Raw genomic sequence first — 22,646 nt, forward strand, 5'->3', positions numbered from 1 at the left:
GGGGACATGGAAGTGGGGACGCCACTCAAAGCTCTCCCACGTCTCACCTGTTGCCCCCCTCTCAGCCAGTACACACAATGCTGCCCCCTCTCTAGGTGGCTGAGTCTGCCCCTGCACAGGTGCAGGTGAAGCAGTCTTTGGAGGGGCCCTCACAGGCACCGAAACCCTGAGGGCGTCCGTGCAGAGCATCTAATCGGTCAGGGCATGGACAAAAGCAACCTGCCACTACCTCTGCTGCAGCCACAGGGGTAGAACCACGTAGGGGTTCCCGAAAACGCAAGGCGAAGGTTTTGTGAGCACAAAGGGAATGCGCAAGGGTGTTTGACGATTTGTCATGTTTTTTATTTATATTTGTTTTCTGCCACATGCACAATAAATCCTAATATTATCACCACTACTGCCACGTCTTGCTCATTTTTGATTGGCTCATGGAATAGGTCCCTTTCATGGGGTTCACCATGAACACGCACACTGGATGCCACCCATTGGGTCATTCTACAGTGGGTGTAGGTGTAGTTGGACCACTGTTTCGTGCAGGGGGCAGGGGAGGAGATTGGTGTGGCCGCTCCTCTGTCCAGGTGATGAGGACTGGACTCTTCACACAGTCTGATGAACCGTTCACATATCGGTGACTCCCTGGCCTCACGAGCAGCCAGGTGAGCCACTGTTCTGCCCATGGGTTGTTCCTCCTCCTCATCCTCCTCCTCCTCCCCGTCCTCCTCCTCCTCCTCGTCCTCAATATGGGTGGCAGACGTGGATGGGGCCTCCTCCAGCGGCACCCCTCTCTGTTGTGCCATGTTGTGTAGGGCACAACAGACGGCTATAATGCATCCCACTCTGTGTGGTGCGTATTGGAGCGCTCCCCCAGAATGATCGAGGCACCTGAAGCGCATCTTGAGCAGCCCTATAGCTTGCTCAATTGTAGACCTGGTAGCGATGTGGCTGTCATTATATCAACGCTGTGGCTCGGTGATGGGGTTCCTCAGAGGTGTCATAAGCCACGTGTGCAGGGGATATCCCTTGTCCCCGAGGAGCCAGCCCTTGCGGGTGTTGGGTGAGTGGAAGAGGGGCGGGACGGTGGACTCCCTGAGGATGAAGGAATCGTGGCAGCTGTCAGGGTATCTGGTGCATACGTGAAAGAATCTCTTGCGGTGGTCACAGATGAGCTGAGTGTTGATGGAGTGATAGCCCTTCCTGTTGACGAACAGTCCTGGCTCATGTGAAGGTGCTCCTATTGCTATATGGATGCAATCGATTACACCCTGCACCCGTGGGAAGCCAGCCACAGCGTGGAATCCCACTGCCCTCTCCATCTGGCTGAGGTTATCCATGGGGCAGTTGATATAACGTGAGGCCCTGTGAAACAAGCCGTCCGTGACCTGCCTTATGCACTTGTGTGCAGACGACTGGGAGACCTCGGTGATGTCCCCGGTGGCACCCTGGAAGGATCCGGAGGCAAAGAATTTGAGGGCAGAGGTGACTTTGACAGCGACAGGTAAGAAGATGGTGCTCGGTCCATCCGGGAGCAGCTCTTCGTTAAGGAGGCTGCAGATGTCCGCGACTACCTGGCGACTGACTCTGAGCCTCCGTATGCACTGCTCCTCAGAGGTCCAGGAAGCTGAGCCTCGGTCTGTAGACCCTGTGGCGAGGATAGTGCCTTCTGCGACGCATCTCTCTCTCTGCGGTTGCCCTCCCTCCTGCTATGCAGGTGGATGTGTCACAGCACTGTGTTGTGGAGCTCCACATGTCAGAGGTGGACGGCGTGGCCGCAAGGCTGGTGAAGCTGTTCGTCCTCCGAGGAGGTCATGACTGAAACTACGGCGGCCCCCATCTGGAAGATGTATGTTTGAGGGGGTCCGCAAGGTAGGTAAATGTGTCCGCACACCGGGGTTGAGGTTCCAAGTTGGTCAATTGTAGTGTTAGGAGGAGGGTGGTGGAGGCCAAACTTTGTCCAAAGTGAGAGTGGCCTCCTGCAATGAGTGAGGGTCTCCCCCACCCCCCCTCACCTGTCAAATGGACCTTTGCAGCTGCCACAGGCTGATGGCTGCAACACATTCATTTGAACTGGGAGTGTTTCCCCCAGTATGGGAAACAGTCTCAGTGCATTGCAGAATCCCACCCCTCCTAAAATATCAGGTCAATCAGGTCTGTAAACAACCTGAAGTACCGGTTCAAGTACTTTAAGTGGCACCCCGCTGGCTTTAATTGCCGGCGGGAGTCCCACATGCGGGGGCTGCGCACGCATGTCAGCGCGTCACTGGGGAACCCGGAAGTGGGCGGGTTGGAGCCAGGCTCCGGACCCGCCCCAGGAATCCCTGATTTTCGCAACCCCCCCACCATGAACGCACCCGCTCGGGGGTGCGAAAATCGAGCCCTTTGTTTCTGAACTTTGACAAAAAGACTTCGATTCTGAGCTTTGACCAAACCACTTTGTCTCTAAACTTTGATGAAAAGACAAACCTTGATGAGAAGAACCTCGACACATCACTCGTCACATCTCTCAACGACGCACCTGTTACTGCAGCAATTGACATCCTACTTCTAGACCGAGACGGCTGCTTTGATGCATAAGGTTGTATAAGCTACTTGCTCCCTTTGCTTTGTGCCTGCTCATGCGCTCTTTTAAATCATTAAATAAGGAACATTGCGAACCCCCACTTGTATTACCGGGTAGAATAATCCATGTATTGAGTTGCTTTATTCTTGCTATGTGCTCTTTTTAAATCACTAAATAAATAAATAAATAAATAAATAATCACTTTGATTCACAAAACTACCAAGTCAGGTGAGTTACTTTGTCTGAACTATCGTCCAGCTCCACGAACCTCTGGGAAAGACCCTAAATTCCCCATACTAGCTCTAAATCATTTATACATACTGTAAACAAAGCAAGTCTGTTTTCTTCCATTTCCTTTGAGGATCAAGTATTTTAAAAATTCAGTTGAATTATTCTTGCAAATATTTACATTTTTAATAAAAGACTTTTAACATATATTAATTACAACATTTGTTCAAATAGATTTTATTTGTTAGAAACGTTTATACAGGATACCTTACTGAAACCTGAAAATGGGTCTACTTTTGTTAATGCCCACATAGGTGACTAAGATTTTGTTTTATAAAAGGCACCAAATATATAATGTTGGCCTCAAAATAAGAGTTTGTTTTGAGACTAGGAAAGTATGGATTATTTATTTTCTATTCTTGGAATAAATGGATCCATGTGCAAGATTTTTCTGTTCAGTAAGTTAGAGGTGTTCATTGTCAGTGGAACAACTTGAGTGAATTTGCTCTGCTACAGTTTGAGATAATCCTATTTCATTTTACAGTATTTGTAGCATGACACTGCCTCCTGAGTACATCTTATTAAAATGAAGCAGTATTAGTATATTGCACATTTTATTTGCTGCTTTCTGTGCAAGGTAGACTGCGATAAATTGAAAAAATGCTATTTTGACTGATTTTGTACTGACTGGTTTTGTTTTATGTTCTTTGATATTATATTGACTACACCTCAGTATTTCATTGACTATATTTTCCAGGTTAAACTAATTTAAGATCAATATTAATTGCCTTTCTTCGGCAAGTCAGCAGGATTAATGAAAATGTTTTACATTTGATTTTGTTTCTATGTGAACTTGATCCAGCTATTGAGAAACTTTTGTCACTCCTTTAGTTAATACGTGTCATCAATTTCAATTCAGTTCTAGGAAATAACAGGGAAAAAAAAATCCCTTTTTAGGCTCATTTTAAGTTGTGATTTCAATTATTATTAATTAACTATGCACTGATGTTTTTGTCCTGAATAGGGATTAACTACATGGAATTTGCAAAGCTCCGTATATTTTAGTTTTGTTGGCTAATCCTTTCTTACTTTAATTAAAAGTCTCTCAATTCTACAGTTTACAGCAATGTTGAGGAAAATAAAATTGCAATGAAAATATGACAGATGGTTGAAGACAAGCATCTGAAACACATCCCCAAGAGACCAAAAGCATTATTGACTGAATGTGCCTCATTATATCTGTTTTGTGGTGGTGCTTGAGAAGATGGACATGCAGGCATTAGCCAAATCTTCAGGCTGTCTAAATGGGCTCCAAAATGATATGCCAACTTCACAGAATAATTTTCTGGTCCCCACTTGCAAGATTAATGCCAGCAAGGCTGCTCCTACACATCAGAATATTTGCTCTATAAATTTGTTTATGTCACCTTCATATATCAAGACGTCAAAATAGAAACTTGAGCTTTAAAACTGACAACTGGATAATAATTCTGAACGCAAGCATCAAAGTGGTTGAATTATTTCCTAGTTTGATATGGTCTCCTTCAGTTCGAGGAACTCTTGCAAATGAATTGAGATTTTAAAAAAAAGTTAATAGCTAGAACTTCCAGAATCACGCTCAATTAATGGGGAAAAAATATCCTCTCAGCAACAGAAGTTTCAAGGATTCATTTCATTATTATTTTCCCCCCAATTTGACAATAAGCTTTTCCTTTGCTGAACTGTAATTGCATTCTGAATGTGTGAACATTCACTGAAGCTTCAAACGGACCAGTAAACTCTTTGGATAATATACTTGCGTTAGAGGTAGTGCAATGAAGGTTCAGTAGATTGACTCCTGGACGAGAGAGTTGTACTATGAGAGATTGGGTAGATTTGGCCTATGCTCTCTGGAGTTTAGAAAAATGAGGTGATCACATTGAAACATGCACGACTCAGAGGGCTTGAAACGGTAAATGCTGAGACACTATTTTCCCTGGCTGGAGAGTCTGGAACTAGGGATCATAATCTCAGGATAAGGGGTCAGCCATTTAGGACTGAGATAAGGAGAAATTTCTACACTCAGAGGGTTGTGAATCTTTGGAATTCTCTACGCCAAATGGCTGTGGATGCTCAGTCGTTGAGTATATTCAAGGCAGAGATCGATAGATGTTTGGACTCTAAGGGAATCAAGGGAAATGGGGATCGGGCAGAAATGTGAAGTTGAGGTCGAAGATCAACCATGATCTTATTGAATGGCAGAGCAAGCCTGAGGGGCCGGATGGCCGACTCCTGCTCTTATTTATATCCTTATGATAGATACAAATAGTATAGTTGAATACTACCAAAAATCAAAATACTGCAGATGCTGGAAATCAAATAAAAACAGAAAATACTGGAAATATTCAGATCAGAGAGCTTCTGTGGAGAACACAGACAAGCTAACATTTCTAGTATGGACCCTTCAAGATCTGAAGAAAAAGGGTTTTGAAGGAGGATCAGGATCCAAAATGTAACTTGTCTCTTTTCTCCACAGGTGTTGCCAGACCTGCTGAGTGTTTCCAGTAGATTTTTGTTTGTTGTTGCAAATGAAACTCATAAAGGATAGTTGAATTTACATCCATTCTACTTTTAAATATTATTTAAAAGGAATTGTTTATGCACTGTGTGTATCATGAAATACATTTAACTGTAACCACATATGCTGTACAAATTATAAGCTTGGATCACTAGCTGTTCCTTGGACAGCTAGTGATCCAAGCTTATAATTTTCCTAGGAACAGCTGCAGACAGTATTTTTGAAGTGATTAGTCTGTAAAATGTGTATTGTGGGGACACAGCTCATCCTTTGTTCAAGATACTGGGGAAGGACGAGCCGCCCATCTCATGGATGAGGCTGAATACTTGGCAATTGTCCCATGTTGTTAACATTAACAACTATTGATGAGGGAACATTAAGCCATCTCCTCGAGAGTAAGGGTTTTGTTATTCTCCCAGCAAGTCAATGATGTCAGCCTGGTGCTGGCAATTGAGATCCTTTTGTCAAGCTGATGGACTACTGTCTGCCTCACTACTTTGGCTGGGGATGGGTAGTCAGCTGACCACAGGACTTCCAGCTAAGCAGTGTATAAAGACAGAGCTCAAGCAAGGGCTCAGTGTCGGGGATCCCTCAAGAAGCAGCAGACGAGTTGTTAAGGTGGACGAAGTGGCAGGAGCCCAACGCCTGTGTAGAAAGTCTGCAAAAGGCAGGATCCAAGAGGGTGGGAGCAGTGAGGATTACGAGAGGCGAGGACCAAGGCGGGAGCCTGACCCAGCGGGTAATACACCTCCAGTTTCCATCCTGTAAACTGCTGCTTAAATACAGTGTGTATTAAACTGTTCACAATAAATTATGTGCCACCGTAACCAATTAGGGTCGACTCAAATCTTTCGGAACTGGGATGTGAGTAGCAGAGCAGGGACGCCTAAAGACAGTATATATATATTCCCAATAGTAAGAAATACAAAATCATCATAAAAAAACAGCCTCAATCCTCCAATATACTTCTAATTGCTCAGATTCTGTATATTGAGAAGTTTACACAGAATGCAACAATTTTTTCCCCCCCAATCACTGCGTCATAAAAGAGCCTTGCATCCTGTTTGATACTTTGGATGTTCTTCTGGAACAGTTACATGACAGATGGTGTCACAATTACCAGCGTTATGTTTTAAAAAGACTTGTCTTCCAAGAACACAGAGTAAGATTTAAACTGACTGTTCCACTAGGAGTTTAAAAAAAACTGCTTGTAGCTTTACCAATTTAACAATGTTTTTTTTAAAAAACAAAAAGGCAAAATTGCACTGCATAATGCTTCCATGTTATAAAAAATGTATACTTTAATTTTCTCATTAAATATAAAATTATGGAAGTAGGTTAGCGTCATAAAACACCAAGATTCTTTTAAAGGTAATGTCTCCAAAATCTCTTTAATGAGCTCAGTTGCATCACAGATCCTTTTTATTTGCTTTGTAAAGAATATAATTTTTCTTTCAAGAGAAAACAGACAAAAAGCCAGTGTTACTGAAAAGAGCACTGCTTCTCAGAACACTTACAGTTAAAACAATGCTTTCAACTCAATGATTCTCAAATTACTAAACAAGCAGTAAATCCCATTTATTTACAGACAGTCTCCAAGAAAAATAGATCCCATTGTAACACTAGGAACTAAGTAATTTGCCAGAATGAATGAAAACAAAGAACAGCACTGTAGTGCCTTATTAACAAGTTCATCATATCACTAATGCATTTTAGCAAATTCTGGTCTATCAATAATATTATATTTGCTACTTTGAAATGCCTACAGCAGATAATTTTTGCAACAGCCTCAGCAGACTAATAACTGTAGATTTATTAAACAAAATTACAATTAAAGCATTCATTAAGTTATTACAATAATCTTGTTACAGGTCAGCTCCTGGAATTATGCAAAACAATTTTTTTTCAAAAGTTAATTGTACTGCATAATGTTTCCATGTTATAAAACATTACTTTTATTTGTTCATTAAATATAAAATTCTGGAAGTCAGTTAGCATCTTAAAAGAACAATGCAAGGTGATGCTCAATGGCCTTACCTATTAGCATCCATGCAAAATTCAAATACCATGCCCTCCTCATTGGATTGCGAACATCTTTTCGCTTTCAAGTCTAGCTACTGAATTAGTGGGGCTGATTTTATAGAGTTGTACTCCCGACAAAGAAACTTGCCTATTGGGAGCACATATCTGGAATTTGGGTAGGTACTCCGAACAACCCACTAATGAGTGGATGGAAAATTGTAGGGTCCATGTACCCAAATTCACTATAAACACTCCCAGCAGAGGGGGCTCCCCACTAGGAGTGCAAGGTTGTAAAATTGACCCTCAGGATTTAATGCTTAGCTTCCCCTTCCTACATTCTTTTACTGATTTGCACAAGAGCAGTTGGCAAAGATGTAAGACAATGCAATATCTACTTTCAGCATCCATCCTTAGAAATGCAATTAAGTTCCTGGTCCTAGTCAAGAAGCCAATTGATGCAGAGTATGATACAGGAAGATTATTCTTCACACAATGGTAAGGTCTTGTTGTAGAGAATTACTATAAAAACTATATCTTAATAACCCAGAACTCTCAATCAACACCAAATGCTTGAACTAGACGTTTGAAATGTCACCTTTTTTAAAAAAAAAAGCACAGATATATGATAGACATTACTTTCTTTTTCAGATTTAGGCTATGAATGGCCCTACCCTAAATGATACAGCAAAGCTTTCTTGGTACATTAAATCCATGAATTTCTCCAAGAATTTCAACATCCTAAATAAAAATACAGTTTACCCATATTGCAAGAAACATTTAATAATGACTATCATGTTAACTCAAAAAGATTTTTTAAAAATGTTTTTTTTAAAAACATTTATTAAATCATTGCACCTGATCTGGTGAGCTGGTCTACAACAATACTGTAATTTATTGTCACTTAATGAAGACAATGTGCAAGCATATTTCAAACAGTGCTTTGCCAGTCATTTGAATCTGAATATTTAATTTTGAAGTAATCAGATCCAACAGAGCCATGTTGTGCATACCACTCACAGTTTGTTATTCTTTTGTTGAATAACTGTGATTAGCAGAACTAGAGGTTTCATCTTTTGGCACAAGTAACTACAGTGCTATTCACTGTTTCATTCATATGTATACACACACACACACACACACACACACACCCCCTCTCTCTCAAAGACATGGTCGCCAGCATCCTTCCTGATTTTCATCATCCAGTTCTGGTATCCTGGGTTGCAAAGCTGACCGCGTTAATCCCCAAAACTTCTGGGGCAACAATTCTTTCTTAGTTGCTGTAAACTTCCAGCCCATGTGACTTCCACAAGTGCAGCACTGGGCGATAGTCCATGCAAACCTGCAAAATATTTCACAGCAAAATGAGGGGTGTTAAGAAACCTGCAAGTGAACCATGTGAGGATATAAATCAAAATTGGCACACGATACATGATAAACAACGATATTGAGAAGATACTAGTAACAGTTCATCTCATGTCAATCTTACTTTCATATAATTGTTTTTGCATTTGCACATATACATTAAAAATAATTTAAATTTAATGAGAAATGTACATAACTAGCTCTGTTATAACAGTCAGATGTGCAAAATTAAATTTTATATTGATTTCATGGATAGATTTTGTTGCCTCACTACTGGGCCCTAATTTCTTTTTTCTAGTTCATCCATAAAGCACTCTACACTTGATTTGCAATTTACACAATTTTCCCCCTGACAACCACATTTGTTCCACATATCAGTTTATTAAAGCAAACATTTATTTATATTACATTTTAAACAGCAGTGCAGATACTGTCCAGTGAATTAATTTTTCTCAATGCTTAGGTTTTGATCAATTGAATTCGTGTCTTGCTTCAGATGCCAAATTCTCCATTATCCAGGCAAGTCGTGCTTTTTTCACGCAGTATATACATACACCCAAGTGAGTAGTTTAGGATCTAATTCCACTTCAATAACCCAAAAGTTTACTTTCTTCAATGCAGCATTTGTTGTGATGCCTAAACCTTGCAGAAACTTTGACAATACTGCTTGCTTGATATGAATAAACACCAGTATTTAAATACTGGTAATTCTTTTGATTAGAGCTCGGCATAAAAAGTAGTCAAACATAATATCAATGCTATGTAATAGAAAATGTCCAATACTGTCAAAATAGATGGTGTGCTACCTTTGTGATATAAACATTGAGCATTGCTAAATAATAAAGTGAAGTGATCAGAATGAATTAGGCACTGAATAGAACAGGGACATTTAGTATTTCACTGACTACAGTACAGTAGCCAATGTGAAATTTAACATAGTCAGAGACAAAGTTAAATTAGAGATTACCCAGGGAACCAGCTATGCTGAGTTGATGGTCGACCAATTAAGTTCAGGTTGTTAGCTTTATATACAGTGAGGGTTTCATGTACATAACCATGAGCATTCACATAGGCAGCCATGGGTCCATACAAGGATAAACTATTAAAAAAGAGAAGAATTAGTTAAGCAGTGAATAACCATGCAAACCAAAATATACAATCATTGAGGTAGTTCAACTTCTACGATAATTGCTGGAGTTCAGCTTTTCACTTTATACATATGTCTGAATAACTTGGATGCAGGAAGAGAGTTGTATATCCAAGTTTTCAGATGTCACTAGGTTAGGAGGCAGTGAGTTGTGTAGATGAGAGCAGGAAGTTACAAAGGGACATACAGACCGGTGAGTAAAACTATGGCAGATGGAGTTCAAATGGGGGAAGTGTGAGGTCATCCACTTTCGATCTGAGAAAGACAAATTGGAATATTAATGGCAAGAGACGAGGAGATGTGGAGAAGCAAAGGGATTTAGGTGTCCATATACACAAATCACAAAGCTAGTGAACCAGTATAAAAAGTAATCAAAAAGGCTAATGGAATTTGACCATCTTAAGGGGGTTGGGATTCAAAAGTGAGGAAGTGATGCTTCAGTTGTACAGAGTCTTGGTTAGATCTTATCTGGAGTACTGCACCTCAGGAAGGATATGTTGGCCGTAGAGGGGTACAGCACAGATTTCACCAGAATGATACTAGGACTTAAAAGATTAAATTATGAGGACAGGTTGCATAAACTTGGTTTGAGTTAAGAAGGACGAGGAGGGGTGATCTCATCAAGGTGTTTAAAATAAGGGGTTTCAACAGAGTAGATATATAGAAAAGCTATTTCCTCTGGTGGAGGAATCCAGAACAAGGGGGTATAATCTTAAAATTAGAGCTAGGCCATTTGGGAGCAAAATCTGGAAGCACCTTTTCGTACAAAGGGTAGTAGAAATCTGAAACTTTCTCCCCAAAAGGCAGTCAAATATGGGTCAACTGAAATTTTTCAAGACTTGGAGATCGATAAATTTTTGTTAGGTAACAATATGGAGCAAAGGTAATGGGGATGAGGTACAGATCAGTCAAATGATCTAATTGAATTGCGGAATAGGCACGGATCTAAATGGCCTACTCCAATTCTTACGTTCATCGGTTCCAGAACAAAAATGTCATCCTTATTAGATTGTTGCAGTAATAACCATATTCTAACTAATTTTTTTTTGAATATACGAGCTGATTTTCCATGAGTCGGAGGATACATTGTTTTACAACAGTGGGGGTACTTATGGCAGGTAAGTGATTATATCAGGGCACTGATATACAGTGACTTTGAATAAATAAAATGCTATTTTTATTAAGAGGCATTTTGGGGATTTAAAAAAAAAATGGTGCTTTCGGAATTGAATTCCATGATGTTGTCCATTATTCTGTGAAAGCTAGACGTGCCCCTTGGCTTTGGCAGCACTGGGGGTGGCCCTAAAATTTGGCAGAACTGAGGTGAGGCTGCTAGTGTTTGGTAGCATTGGGGAATCATTTGGTCTGGCAATACTGTGGGGGGATGGGGTGAAATTTGGAACTCACTGTTGCTAAACACCTACAGTCCAAAGATGGCAGGGAAGGACATTATTTTTGGCTCTGTGGTGAATGACAACTTTGAGGTGTGCACTGAATGCAGATCTTAATTACATATGAACAAACGGTTTGATTGGTAATAATGTAGATCTATTTAGTTGCACTTAAGTTTTTCCTTTCAAATTTATAGCAGTAATTGCAAATTTATTAAATATTGCACTGAGACCATGCATAAATGGTATGCTATAAATTTGAAAGGAAAATCTTTAGTGCTGAGAGGAGCCGAGCCGAGCGGAGGGAGCGTCCGATAAAAGGCGGGATTTCAGAGCGCTGAGAACAGCTGAGAGGAGCCGAGCCGAGCGGAGGGAGCGTCCGATAAAAGGCGGGATTTCAGAGCGCTGAGAACAGCTGAGTGGAGCCGAGCCGAGCGGAGGGAGCGTCCGATAAAAGACGGGATTTCAGAGCGCTGAGAGGAGCCGAGCCGAGCGGAGGGAGCGTCCGATAAAAGGCGGGATTTCAGAGCGCTGAGAGGAGCCGAGCTGAGGGAGCGTCCGATAAAAGGCGGGATTTCAGAGCGCTGAGAGGAGCCGAGCCGAGCGGAGGGAGCGTCCGATAAAAGGCGGGATTTCAGAGCGCTGAGAGGAGCCGAGCCGAGCGGAGGGAGCGTCCGATAAAAGGCGGGATTTCAGAGCGCTGAGAACAGCTGAGAGGAGCCGAGCCGAGCGGAGGGAGCGTCCGATAAAAGGCGGGATTTCAGAGCGCTGAGAGGAGCCGAGCGGAGCTGCGACCGAGTTCGAAGTGACGTCAGGAATCAGATCGGGACGCGACACAGGGGAGGCACCTGATTGGTGAGTAGGTTCAGGTGAGTATTTCTACTTATCGACAGTAACTAAAGTAAAAGGAAAGGGAAGGTCTGCAGGTCTTATAGGAAGTAGCGTTTATTTTTTAGTCAATCAAGGTCCCTAGTGTAGTTAACATTCTCTAAATTGAGAACAATTTAAAGGAGTAAACTCCTTAAAGGGAGTGGTAAGTAGTTTTTCTTTCCTTTTTTTTCTCTTGACATTGCAGTTGTTGTTAAGCTAACTTAAGGGTTAAGTCATGGCAGGAGATCCCAGCGCCGTGTCATGTTCCTCTTGTGGGATGTGGGAATTCAGGGCTCCTTCCTGTATCCCTGATTCCTTCACCTGCGGGAAGTGTGTCCAGCTGCAGCTATTGTTTGAACGCTTGACGGCTCTGGAGCTGCGGATGGACTCACTTTGGAGCATCCGCGATGCTGAGAAAGTCGTGGATAGCACGTTCAGTGAGTTGGTCACACCGCAGATAAAAATTACTGAGGGAGATAGTGAATGGGTGACCAACAGACAGAGGAAGAGTAGGAAGGCAGTGCAGGGGTCCCCTGCGGTCATCTCCCTCCAAAACAGGTATACCGTTTTGGATACTGTTGGCGGAGATGGCTCACCAGGGGAAGGTGGCAGTGGCCAGGTTCATGGCACCGTGGCTGGCTCTGCTGCACAGGAGGGCAGGAAAAAGAGTGGCAGAGCTATAGTGATAGGGGACTCGATTGTAAGGGGAATAGACAGGCGTTTCTGCGGACGCAACCGAGACTCCAGGATGGTATGTTGCCTCCCTGGTGCAAGGGTCAAGGATGTCTCGGAGCGGCTGCAGGACATTCTGGAGGGGGAGGGTGAACAGCCAGTTGTCGTGGTGCATATAGGCACCAACGATATAGGTAAAAAACAGGATGAGGTCCTACAAGCTGAATTTAGGGAGTTAGGAGTTAAACTAAAGAGTAGGACCTCAAAGGTAGTAATCTCAGGATTGCTACCAGTGCCACGGGCTAGTCAGAGTAGGAATGACAGGATAGCTAAGATGAATACGTGGCTTGAGAGATGGTGCAAGAGGGAGGGATTCAAATTCCTGGGCCATTGGAACCGGTTCTGGGGGAGGTGGGACCAGTACAAATTGGACGGTCTGCATCTGGGCAGGACTGGAACCAATGTCCTAGGGGGAGTGTTTGCTAGTGCTGTTGGGGAGGGTTTAAACTAATGTGGCAGGGGGATGGGAACCGATGCAGGAAGTCAGTGGGAAATAAAGTGGTGACAGAAACAAAAGGCAGTAAGGGAGAGTGTACAGAACATGACCGGACAGATGGTCTGAGAAAGCAGGGCAAAGACCAAGGGAAGACTAGATTAAACTGCATTTATTTCAATGCAAGAAGTCTGATGGGCAAGGCAGATGAACTCAGGGCATGGATGGGTACATGGGACTGGGATGTTATAGCTATTACTGAAACATGGCTAAGGGAGGGGCAGGACTGGCAGCTCAATGTTCCAGGGTACAGATGCTATAGGAAAGATAGAGCAGGAGGTAAGAGAGGAGGGGGAGTTGCGTTCTTGATTAGGGAGAAGGGATATATCCGAGGGTTCGCCCACTGAGTCCATATGGGTAGAACTGAAAAATAAGAAGGGAGAGATCACTTTGATAGGATTGTACTACAGACCCCCAAATAGTCAACGGGAAATTGAGGAGCAAATATGTAAGGAGATTACAGACAGCTGCAAGAAAAATAGGGTGGTAATAGTAGGGGACTTTAACTTTCCCAACATTGACTGGGACAGCCATAGCATTAGGGGCTTGGATGGAGAGAAATTTGTTGAGTGTATTCAGGAGGAATTTCTCATTCAGTATGTGGATGTCCCGACTAGAGAGGGGGCAAAACTTGACCTCCTCTTGGGAAATAAGGAAGGGCAGGTGACAGAAGTGTTAGTGAGGGATCACTTTGGGACCAGTGATCATAATTCCATTAGTTTTAAGATAGCTATGGAGAAGGATAGGTCTGGCCCAAAAGTTAAAATTCTAAATTGGGGAAAGGCCAATTTTGATGGTATTAGACAGGAACTTTCAGAAGTTGATTGGGAGAGTCTGTTGGCAGGCAAAGGGACGTCTGGTAAGTGGGAGGCTTTCAAAAGTGTGTTAACCAGGGTTCAGTGTAAGCACATTCCTTATAAAGTGAAGGGCAAGGCTGGTAGAAGTAGGGAACCTTGGATGACTCGGGAGATTGAGGCACTCGTCAAAAAGAAGAAGGAGGCATATGACATGCATAGGCAGCTGGGATCAAGTGGATCCCTTGAAGAGTATAGAGATTGCCGGAGTAGAGTTAAGAGAGAAATCAGGAGGGCAAAAAGGGGATATGAGATTGCTTTGGCAGATCAGGCAAAGGTGAATCCAAAGAGCTTCTACAAATACATAAAGGGCAAAAGGGTAACTAGGGAGAGAGTAGGGCCTCTTAAGGATCAACAAGGTCATCTATGTGCGGAACCACAAGAGATGGGTGAGATCCTGAATGAATATTTCACATCGGTATTTACGGTTGAGAAAGGCATGGATGTTAGGGAACTTGGGGAAATAAATAGTGATGTCTTGAGGAGTGTACATATTACAGAGAGGGAGGTGCTGGAAGTCTTAACGCGCATCAAGGTAGATAAATCTCCGGGACCTGATGAAATGTATCCCAGGACGTTATGGGAGGTTAGGGAGGAAATTGCGGGTCCCCTAGCAGAGATATTTGAATCATCCACCGCTACAGGTGAGGTGCCTGAAGATTGGAGGGTAGCAAATGTTGTGCCTTTGTTTAAGAAGGGCGGCAGGGAAAAGCCTGGGAACTACAGACCAGTGAGCCTGACATCTGTAGTGGGTAAGTTGTTAGAGGGTATTCTGAGGGACAGAATCTACAGGCATTTGGAGAGGCAGGGACTAATTAGGAACAGTCAGCATGGTTTTGTGAGAGGAAAATCATGTCTCACGAATTTGATTGAGTTTTTTGAAGGGGTAACCAAGAAGATAGATGAGGGCTGTGCAGTAGACGTGGTCTACATGGACTTCAGCAAAGCATTTGACAAGGTACCGCATGGTAGGTTGTTACATAAGGTTAAATCTCATGGGATCCAAGGTGAGGTAGCCAATTGGATACAAAATTGGCTTGACGACAGAAGACAGAGGGTGGTTGTCGAGGGTTGTTTTTCAAACTGGATGCCTGTGTCCAGCGGTGTGCCTCAGGGATTGGTGCTGGGTCCGCTGTTATTTGTTATTTATATTAATGATTTGGATGAGAATTTAGGAGGCATGGTTAGTAAGTTTGCAGATGACACCAAGATTGGTGGCATTGTGGACAGTGAAGAAGGTTATCTAGGATTGCAACGGGATCTTGATAAATTGGGCCAGTGGGCCGATGAATGGCAGATGGAGTTTAATTTAGATAAATGTGAGGTGATGCATTTTGGTAGATCGAATCGGGCCAGGACCTACTCCGTTAATGGTAGGGCGTTGGGGAGAGTTATAGAACAAAGAGATCTGGGAGTACAGATTCATAGCTCCTTGAAAGTGGAGTCACAGGTGGATAGGGTGGTGAAGAAGGCATTCAGCATGCTTGGTTTCATTGGTCAGAACATTGAATGCAGGAGTTGGGATGTCTTGTTGAAGTTGTACAGGGCATTGGTGAGGCCACACTTGGAATACTGTGTACAGTTCTGGTCACCCTATTATAGAAAGGATATTATTAAACTAGAAAGAGTGCAGAAAAGATTTACTAGGATGCTACCGGGACTTGATGGTTTGACTTACAGGGAGAGGTTAGACAGACTGGGACTTTATTCCCTGGAGAGTAGGAGGTTAAGGGGTGATCTTATAGAAGTCTATAAAATAATGAGGGGCATAGATAAGGTCGATAGTCAAAATCTTTTCCCAAAGGTAGGGGAGTCTATTACGAGGGGGCATAGATTTAAGGTGAGAGGGGAGAGATACAAAAGGATCCAGAGGGGCAATTTTTTCACTCAAAGGGTGGTGAGTGTCTGGAACGAGCTGCCAGAGGCAGTAGTAGAGGCGGGTACAATTTTGTCTTTTAAAAAGCATTTGGACAGTTACATGGGTAAGATGGGTATCGAGGGATATGGGCCAAGTGCAGGCAATTGGGACTAGCTTAGTGGTATAAACTGGGCGACATGGACATGTTGGGCCGAAGGGCCTGTTTCCGTGTTGTAAACTTCTATGATTCTATGATTCTAACTAAATAGATCTACATTATTACCAATCAAACCGTTTGTTCATATTTTTCCTTCTGCATACTCAATTTCAACCAGGCTGTTATTCTATATAATAGCAGTGGCTGGCCTGTGGCAATGCTAACAGTCCAAGGATCTCATGTGCTGGGTTATAGAATTAGAATCCTACAGTGACAATTGCATCAAAAGGAAAACTCACCTGAAAATATCATTTTTGGTAGTTATTTCTGTGTGGTGACATCTTTTACAACAAAGAGACGTACACTGTAAACAAAAAATTAGTTAAATAAATGTAAAGATTTTTGTAATTGTGTTACATTACAAAAGCACTGTATTCAAGACATATTTACTATAGTAAATGGCAATTCCTGTTATTTTTACTACATGCAATGCTACAGCACTGTAGTGAACATATTTGTATGGCGTTGTATTTTTTCCTTCTCTTCTAATTTTCTCCCCTCTCCTGAAAACTGCGACTCATTGGAAAAGAGCACTAGCAGCCATCGTGCAACTTGCCCAATTACCCATTTTTCATGTGACCTTAGACAGTGTCCTTGATTACATTGTTCTGTGATCTGATTAGTTGAAGGGACATTGGTCTCAACAATGGTATTGGTTGAAGGGGTGCAACACTTAAGGCGTTTAATTATACAGATAGAATTGCTTGTTTGGTTTCAGTGGTTGATGAAATACATCACAAATTACTAGTTGAACCAGTTTAAATGCACAATTATAGTTTATTACAGTAAAACACATTTTTCAGCACTTACTTTGTCCATCAGATCCAATTCACAACGCAACCGCTGAATTGCACTACCAATTTTCAGAAGCTCTATTCTTAAGGCATCATCAATTGGTAAACAAGCAGCAACTCTATAAGAAAAATCTGAACACAATAATACAGTTTCTGTTGAAGAAAAAATAGCAAATTCCACCCCGCCCCCCCCCCCTCAATACACATTGACTGCACACAGATTTCAAACTATATCTGGGCTAGATACTTCAGAACCTTTTCAACATATAGTTAAATCCATTGACGAGCATGAACCAAGTTAAGAAGTTACATTTTTAAAAACCGCAGTCTGATTTGCACTGCAGAAGAAAAGCTTCTTGAATCTGCATGGCAAAACTAACAATAGACTTTTTATGCACGATGAAAGAAAGAGTGAAACATTTAATTAATTCTTACCTACAGGATTTGAGGGAAGCGAGTCATCCTTGAGATTTTCATCCCACTCACGGAGTTGTTTTTTCATTCTTTCCATTAGTATTTCCTATATATGGACAAAGAGGTAAACAAACGACTGCATACACCAGGGGATGATTAGTCACACTTTATAACCTGCTTTATACAACAGGTGTTTTAGTGAATGCCATTATAAAACTGTATTTGAACTGTTACTTCTCTCTGAAATGGTTCGAATAATTTCCTGTATTCAAGTACTTTACAATGATTTCTCCATGTCCTGCTTGCTGTATGGAACTGAAATTAGGAAAAATAAGGTTTCTGGCAATATTTCCCCCCCCCACCCAATGCAATTTTTTCTCCTCCCCTCGTCTTGAAAGAGTGGATTCCATGCTAAGTTGTCGTTTCCTAGATGCCTCTGGTACCTCAGTAAAATGGCCACTACACACGTAAGCCTTGACAGTTAAAGCTGGCAGACTATTCAACTGCATCCATTGCAACCTGACATCCACAAATGTGTACTTACAGTAGGGATAGGATTCTTGGCCGATTTTCCTCTCCCCAATCCAGAGGAGCGGAGGCCAACTGTAATGCCCCTACCACTGGCTCAGTTGAACAACAGACATGGATCAAAGTCGAAATCTTCCTGGTCTGTGGTGCAGTTACTCACTGGCCAAATCTGCGGAGCAATTTGGGGGAGCTGAAGTGTCTCAGTCCCGCAATTGAATCTTAAACTTGGTAACGGATCTTATTCTTGAATCGCTGTATGGAGTTATGGAGATAAATATTCAGAATTCCATGATTCATCTGTGAAAGTAATACTTGGTTTTGAAACAGACGGGTGAATTTAATACTTCACTCTTCACAATGGAACTTTCAAGATGGTAGGCAATCATATATGGAAAAGGAGGGAAATCATACAACAAAAAGCAATGCGTATGGTTTGTTTGCAACAATCTGCATTCAAATTGATTTCCGTTTTAAACAGCAGCCCCATATCTGTTGTATTAGAAGAGTTTAGCAATTAATTTCACAAACTTTTAAATTTCAATAGTTCGTGGTGGATTATCATGTCCTCCCTACTCAGTGAAATAAATCCTGGATTCTAATTTGATGTGTGTAATATCTGACAAATGTGAACTTTTTAGAAATGCAATCAAAATCTATATCTGATGATTTTAACTACACTTGTACTATTACTATTATACACATGCAAGATCTCTCTGTAGTGATTTTCAGTTAAAAAAAATGTCCACACTTATGCACAGTATACACAAAGAATTCAAAGCTGCAAAAATCTTCACTTTTTTGAAGATTATTCTTAATCTCATTCTATAACCTGTCACTAGGATGTACTTGACTGTGGTGCTGGATGACTCGCCCCAATTTGCTCCTTCCTTGTGGGTTTTTGCATTTTGCCTGCACATCACAGATCAGGAACTCACATCGCATCTGGCAAGTTCCAATGGAGAAGACACATATTGTGCTGGATCATGCCCTTTCTGAGGAGGTCTCCCAGTGTTGTGTGTCAAAATATTGGGCATCACTGGCAGTGAAGCACCCATGTATTTTCTGCATTAGTAGCAAATTAACACATTACCTAATCATAGTTTCCAGCTTGTTGAATATGACCATGGCAGCATTTTAAAGTGCCTGACCACCTGATTAGGCACCCAAAGCATGATGTTATACGGTTTGTCCAACTGTCCTGATTTTCCATCTGTTTATAGCTTTTATGCCTTGAGATCACGTTCTCAATCCCCATCTGCTTCCCAGCCAGTTAGAGATACATCCATCATGAGTGTCAACGATGGTAGCTACTGTAGTCAAACATCTGCCATTTTTACCACTAAGCAGCATACATAGATGCTGCATTTACCCACAACAGCTGAGATATGAGACAACGATTTAGGCAAATGCACTTTGGAGCACATCGAAACATCACTCAAGATTTTTTTTTAAAATAGTGAATTAACTCATCTGTTTGGTGTATTTAATGAAAAAATTCTCAATGTCTGTAAAAGCATTTAGCAACTAAGCTTAAGCTCCATTTTCTGATCAACACATTAACCTTAAATAATAAATTTGAGGTCTGGACATGAAACTGGATAATACATAATGTTACAGCAAACAATACATTAAATAAAATAAATTTATGGAGATTCTGTGGCTTAGCACAAGGGTGACTAAACGTTTATCGTAATGGGCCAGATCCTTCTGATGTAGTCAGAGAATAGCTGATTAAGGGTGTATTTATACTTTAACTTCAGTGTGGGTGATAAACAAAAAATGCTTTGCTCATATTGCAAAAATTAACTGTAAACACACTATATTGCTCTCTGCCTTCATTTTAGCCTCTAACTTCACATCAGTCTCTCTCCAAATGAGTTTATCCTCTCCAAATTAATTTCTCCTTTCACTGTTGTCTCTTCTTCCTGCTCTTTTTACTCTTATCTCTTATGCTTCTTTTAGCACTCTTTCTTTCTCTATTTCTATAGGTAGTGAAAGCAACATAACAGGGCTCAGGTGAATGGCTGAGTTAGAAGCAGCAACAGGCAGGGACTCGAGCTGCAGTAAGAAGTAGAATCAGGACTCAAGTGGGTAGCCAAGTTAGAGATGGCCATTTTATCTGGGGCATGGTGGGAAGGGAGGTTAATGATGCAGCCATATGTTGGGGACAGAGTCCAACAGTTTTTATGGTTAGCAGCAAACTGTGGGGGCCAGGGTGCTGGCAACCTCAGGCTCAGCATTGGGGAACCTAGTCAGTCAGGTGCTCCAAGGTAGGCCATTCTTCTGCTTCTATCCCAGTACAGAGCCACAGAGAAATGCTTTTAAACATTCTACCGAGTCTCCTCTGAACCTTTTCCAGGGCTTCAATATGAAAATGAGGGACATAAAAAGATCAGCTGCTCCATCCAGCCTATCCCATATAATCATGTTGCAATTAAGCACCATAAATCCCCAAAAACTCACCTCTGGGAAAACCCACTGGTAGAAATAACTGATCTGCCGGTGGGTTCACTGAACTTGCTTCAAGAATCCAGTACTGTTGGTCCCCATTGAAGGAGAAGAGCAGCACTGGTGAGAGCGGGAGCTGCAGGTTAAGCCATTGCACTTCTTAGAGAACCTGCAGCACTGCCCGAGTTTTAAAAAAAATTCCCACAAATTCATCAGCAGATTCCATTAGTGGGAAGGACCAAAAGCTAAAGCTCCACAGGCTGAATAAGATCAGGTTGCAGGCCGCACTTGGCTAGCAAACAACAGATTGGACATCACTGCCACAGCGCACTGATCCTTCAGTGCGCTATGGTAGTGACATGGACATGAATCTGAGCCCTGCCCATAATGATGGGACAAGTCTCCTCACTTTGCTGACTGCAACACGTGAAATAAATTTGGAACGTCTCAACTTAATTTGTAGTAGGGACAACCTCACAGCAATCTCATGCAGGTGGCTGGCATGTGAAGTGGAAACACAAAGTTGCCAAAGGACATTAAGGCACATTGTTAGTACAGAGTAGAGGGAACTTTCTTTTGTATCGAGCTATATCTCTCTGATCTAGGGGCTCTTCACATCAGTAATGGGTAACTAAAATGAAACAGCATTCCATTTTGCAGTATTGACATCTGTCATTTTGATTACCACAAAGGAAATTTAGATTTATACTCACTGCATCATATAAAGAATATACCCATGGAGGCCACCAAGTCAGATTTGCACAGTGGAACTTTCTCTGAAAAGAACAATGAAAATTAAAATTTGGGTAAAAGCTTTATTAAAATGAGTACACAAAAAAACTTTCTATAGTTGAAAAGGATACTGAGGCAACATGAAGCTCGACTGCAAGGGATCACATACTACTGAGTTGCTGATCTCAGCCACACTGCTAAGGGGAAGTGCCAAAGGCAGGCCTCACATTTGAAGGGTGTTTGGGGAAGACAACATCTGAAGACCAATTACTGGCCCATTCTGGTTAGCTTAAAAGCAATCATGGGAGCAAGTCAACACCTCACCACAATTGCTAATTTGTTGGGGAAGCTTTAAAATCAATTGTGTAATCCAACAGTTGGCACAGTTTAGAAATGAAACAATTTCACTTTGTGCCAATTTTTTTTTTAAACAAGTGAAACAACAGATCACTGAAAGACCTGGGCAATGATTTTGATGTCCACCATCAACTGAACAGGGCTTAACAACTTTATTGTCTTAGGCCTCCAGAAACTGTCATCTAATTTTTAAAAAATCTTTGTAAATGGGTGTTTGAGCCAAGCTACAGTAAGCGCTTAATCAGGCAAAACTGCAGAGATTTGATCTTTGCAGTGTACAATTTATTAGTTCCTTAACATTGCAACAATCTTAAAAAGGTCAAGTAATTTGTTAAATACTGTACAGCTAGGCTTCCAGCTTAGCAAGGTGGACAAGCCCTTTCAAAAAGGATGATAGGAGTATAGAAGAGGGGCCCAGGATGACTCTCCCATCAGCAAAGCAACAAGTCTCTGCTTGGCACCTCCCTTAAACAGCTCAGAACAGAAATTCAGCAGAAGATCTCAGATGTAAACCAACATTCTCATCACTAACAGATGAGGATAGTGAATATACCACATCGATCACTGTGACTCAGAGAAATAAGGCTATGCTGGTACAACTACATATTTTATAACATCACAAACTTTTCCTATTTAAATATAATATTTTCTTAGAAATCTCAGCTTAGTTTACCACGCTAGGATAAACCTCATTAAATGCAAGTTACTATGCTATATATTCCACAGATAAGGAATGAGAACAAAACAAATACTTGTTTGTGCACATTGCATTTTATCTAACTGAAAGAACACTGCAAAGTAGTTGGTAGAAATTTGTTCAGAAATGTAGTGCAAGGAAATACATCGCGCAAATTTTCAACTAAAAAACCCTTAACCGACCAGGTTACTGCTTGTGTAGATTTTTTAATTCAAGGACAGGCAAACAGTTTCACAAGTTGCATTTTTTGCAGACTTTAACAGTCCAGAAACAGCAATTTTTCATTTGCAATACTGGATCAATTATCTGTATGAAGTCAGTCATTAATAGAAGCTAATTTTCCCAGAGAACAGCTTCAGACCTGCTTCTCATTTCCTAGTGAAGATGA

General features: G+C 41.7%; 1 protein-coding gene across 1 annotated transcript in view; it reads right to left on the minus strand.

Moving 5' to 3' along the window:
* Positions 1-6,714: 6,714 nt before the first annotated feature.
* crbn (cereblon) overlaps positions 6,715-22,646 on the minus strand; it is a 33,428-nt gene continuing 17,496 nt past the window's right edge. Inside the window, exons 6-11 of the mRNA XM_067998923.1 lie at positions 21,186-21,248; positions 17,518-17,602; positions 17,099-17,214; positions 16,528-16,592; positions 9,694-9,825; positions 6,715-8,703 (exon numbers count right to left, since the gene is read on the minus strand). Of these exons, the coding sequence (XP_067855024.1) occupies positions 8,523-8,703; positions 9,694-9,825; positions 16,528-16,592; positions 17,099-17,214; positions 17,518-17,602; positions 21,186-21,248 (642 nt within the window). The 3' untranslated portion in view covers positions 6,715-8,522. The remainder of the gene's footprint in view (positions 8,704-9,693; positions 9,826-16,527; positions 16,593-17,098; positions 17,215-17,517; positions 17,603-21,185; positions 21,249-22,646) is intronic.

This window comes from Heptranchias perlo, chromosome 17 (assembly GCF_035084215.1).
Source record: "Heptranchias perlo isolate sHepPer1 chromosome 17, sHepPer1.hap1, whole genome shotgun sequence".
Taxonomy (NCBI): domain Eukaryota; kingdom Metazoa; phylum Chordata; class Chondrichthyes; order Hexanchiformes; family Hexanchidae; genus Heptranchias; species Heptranchias perlo.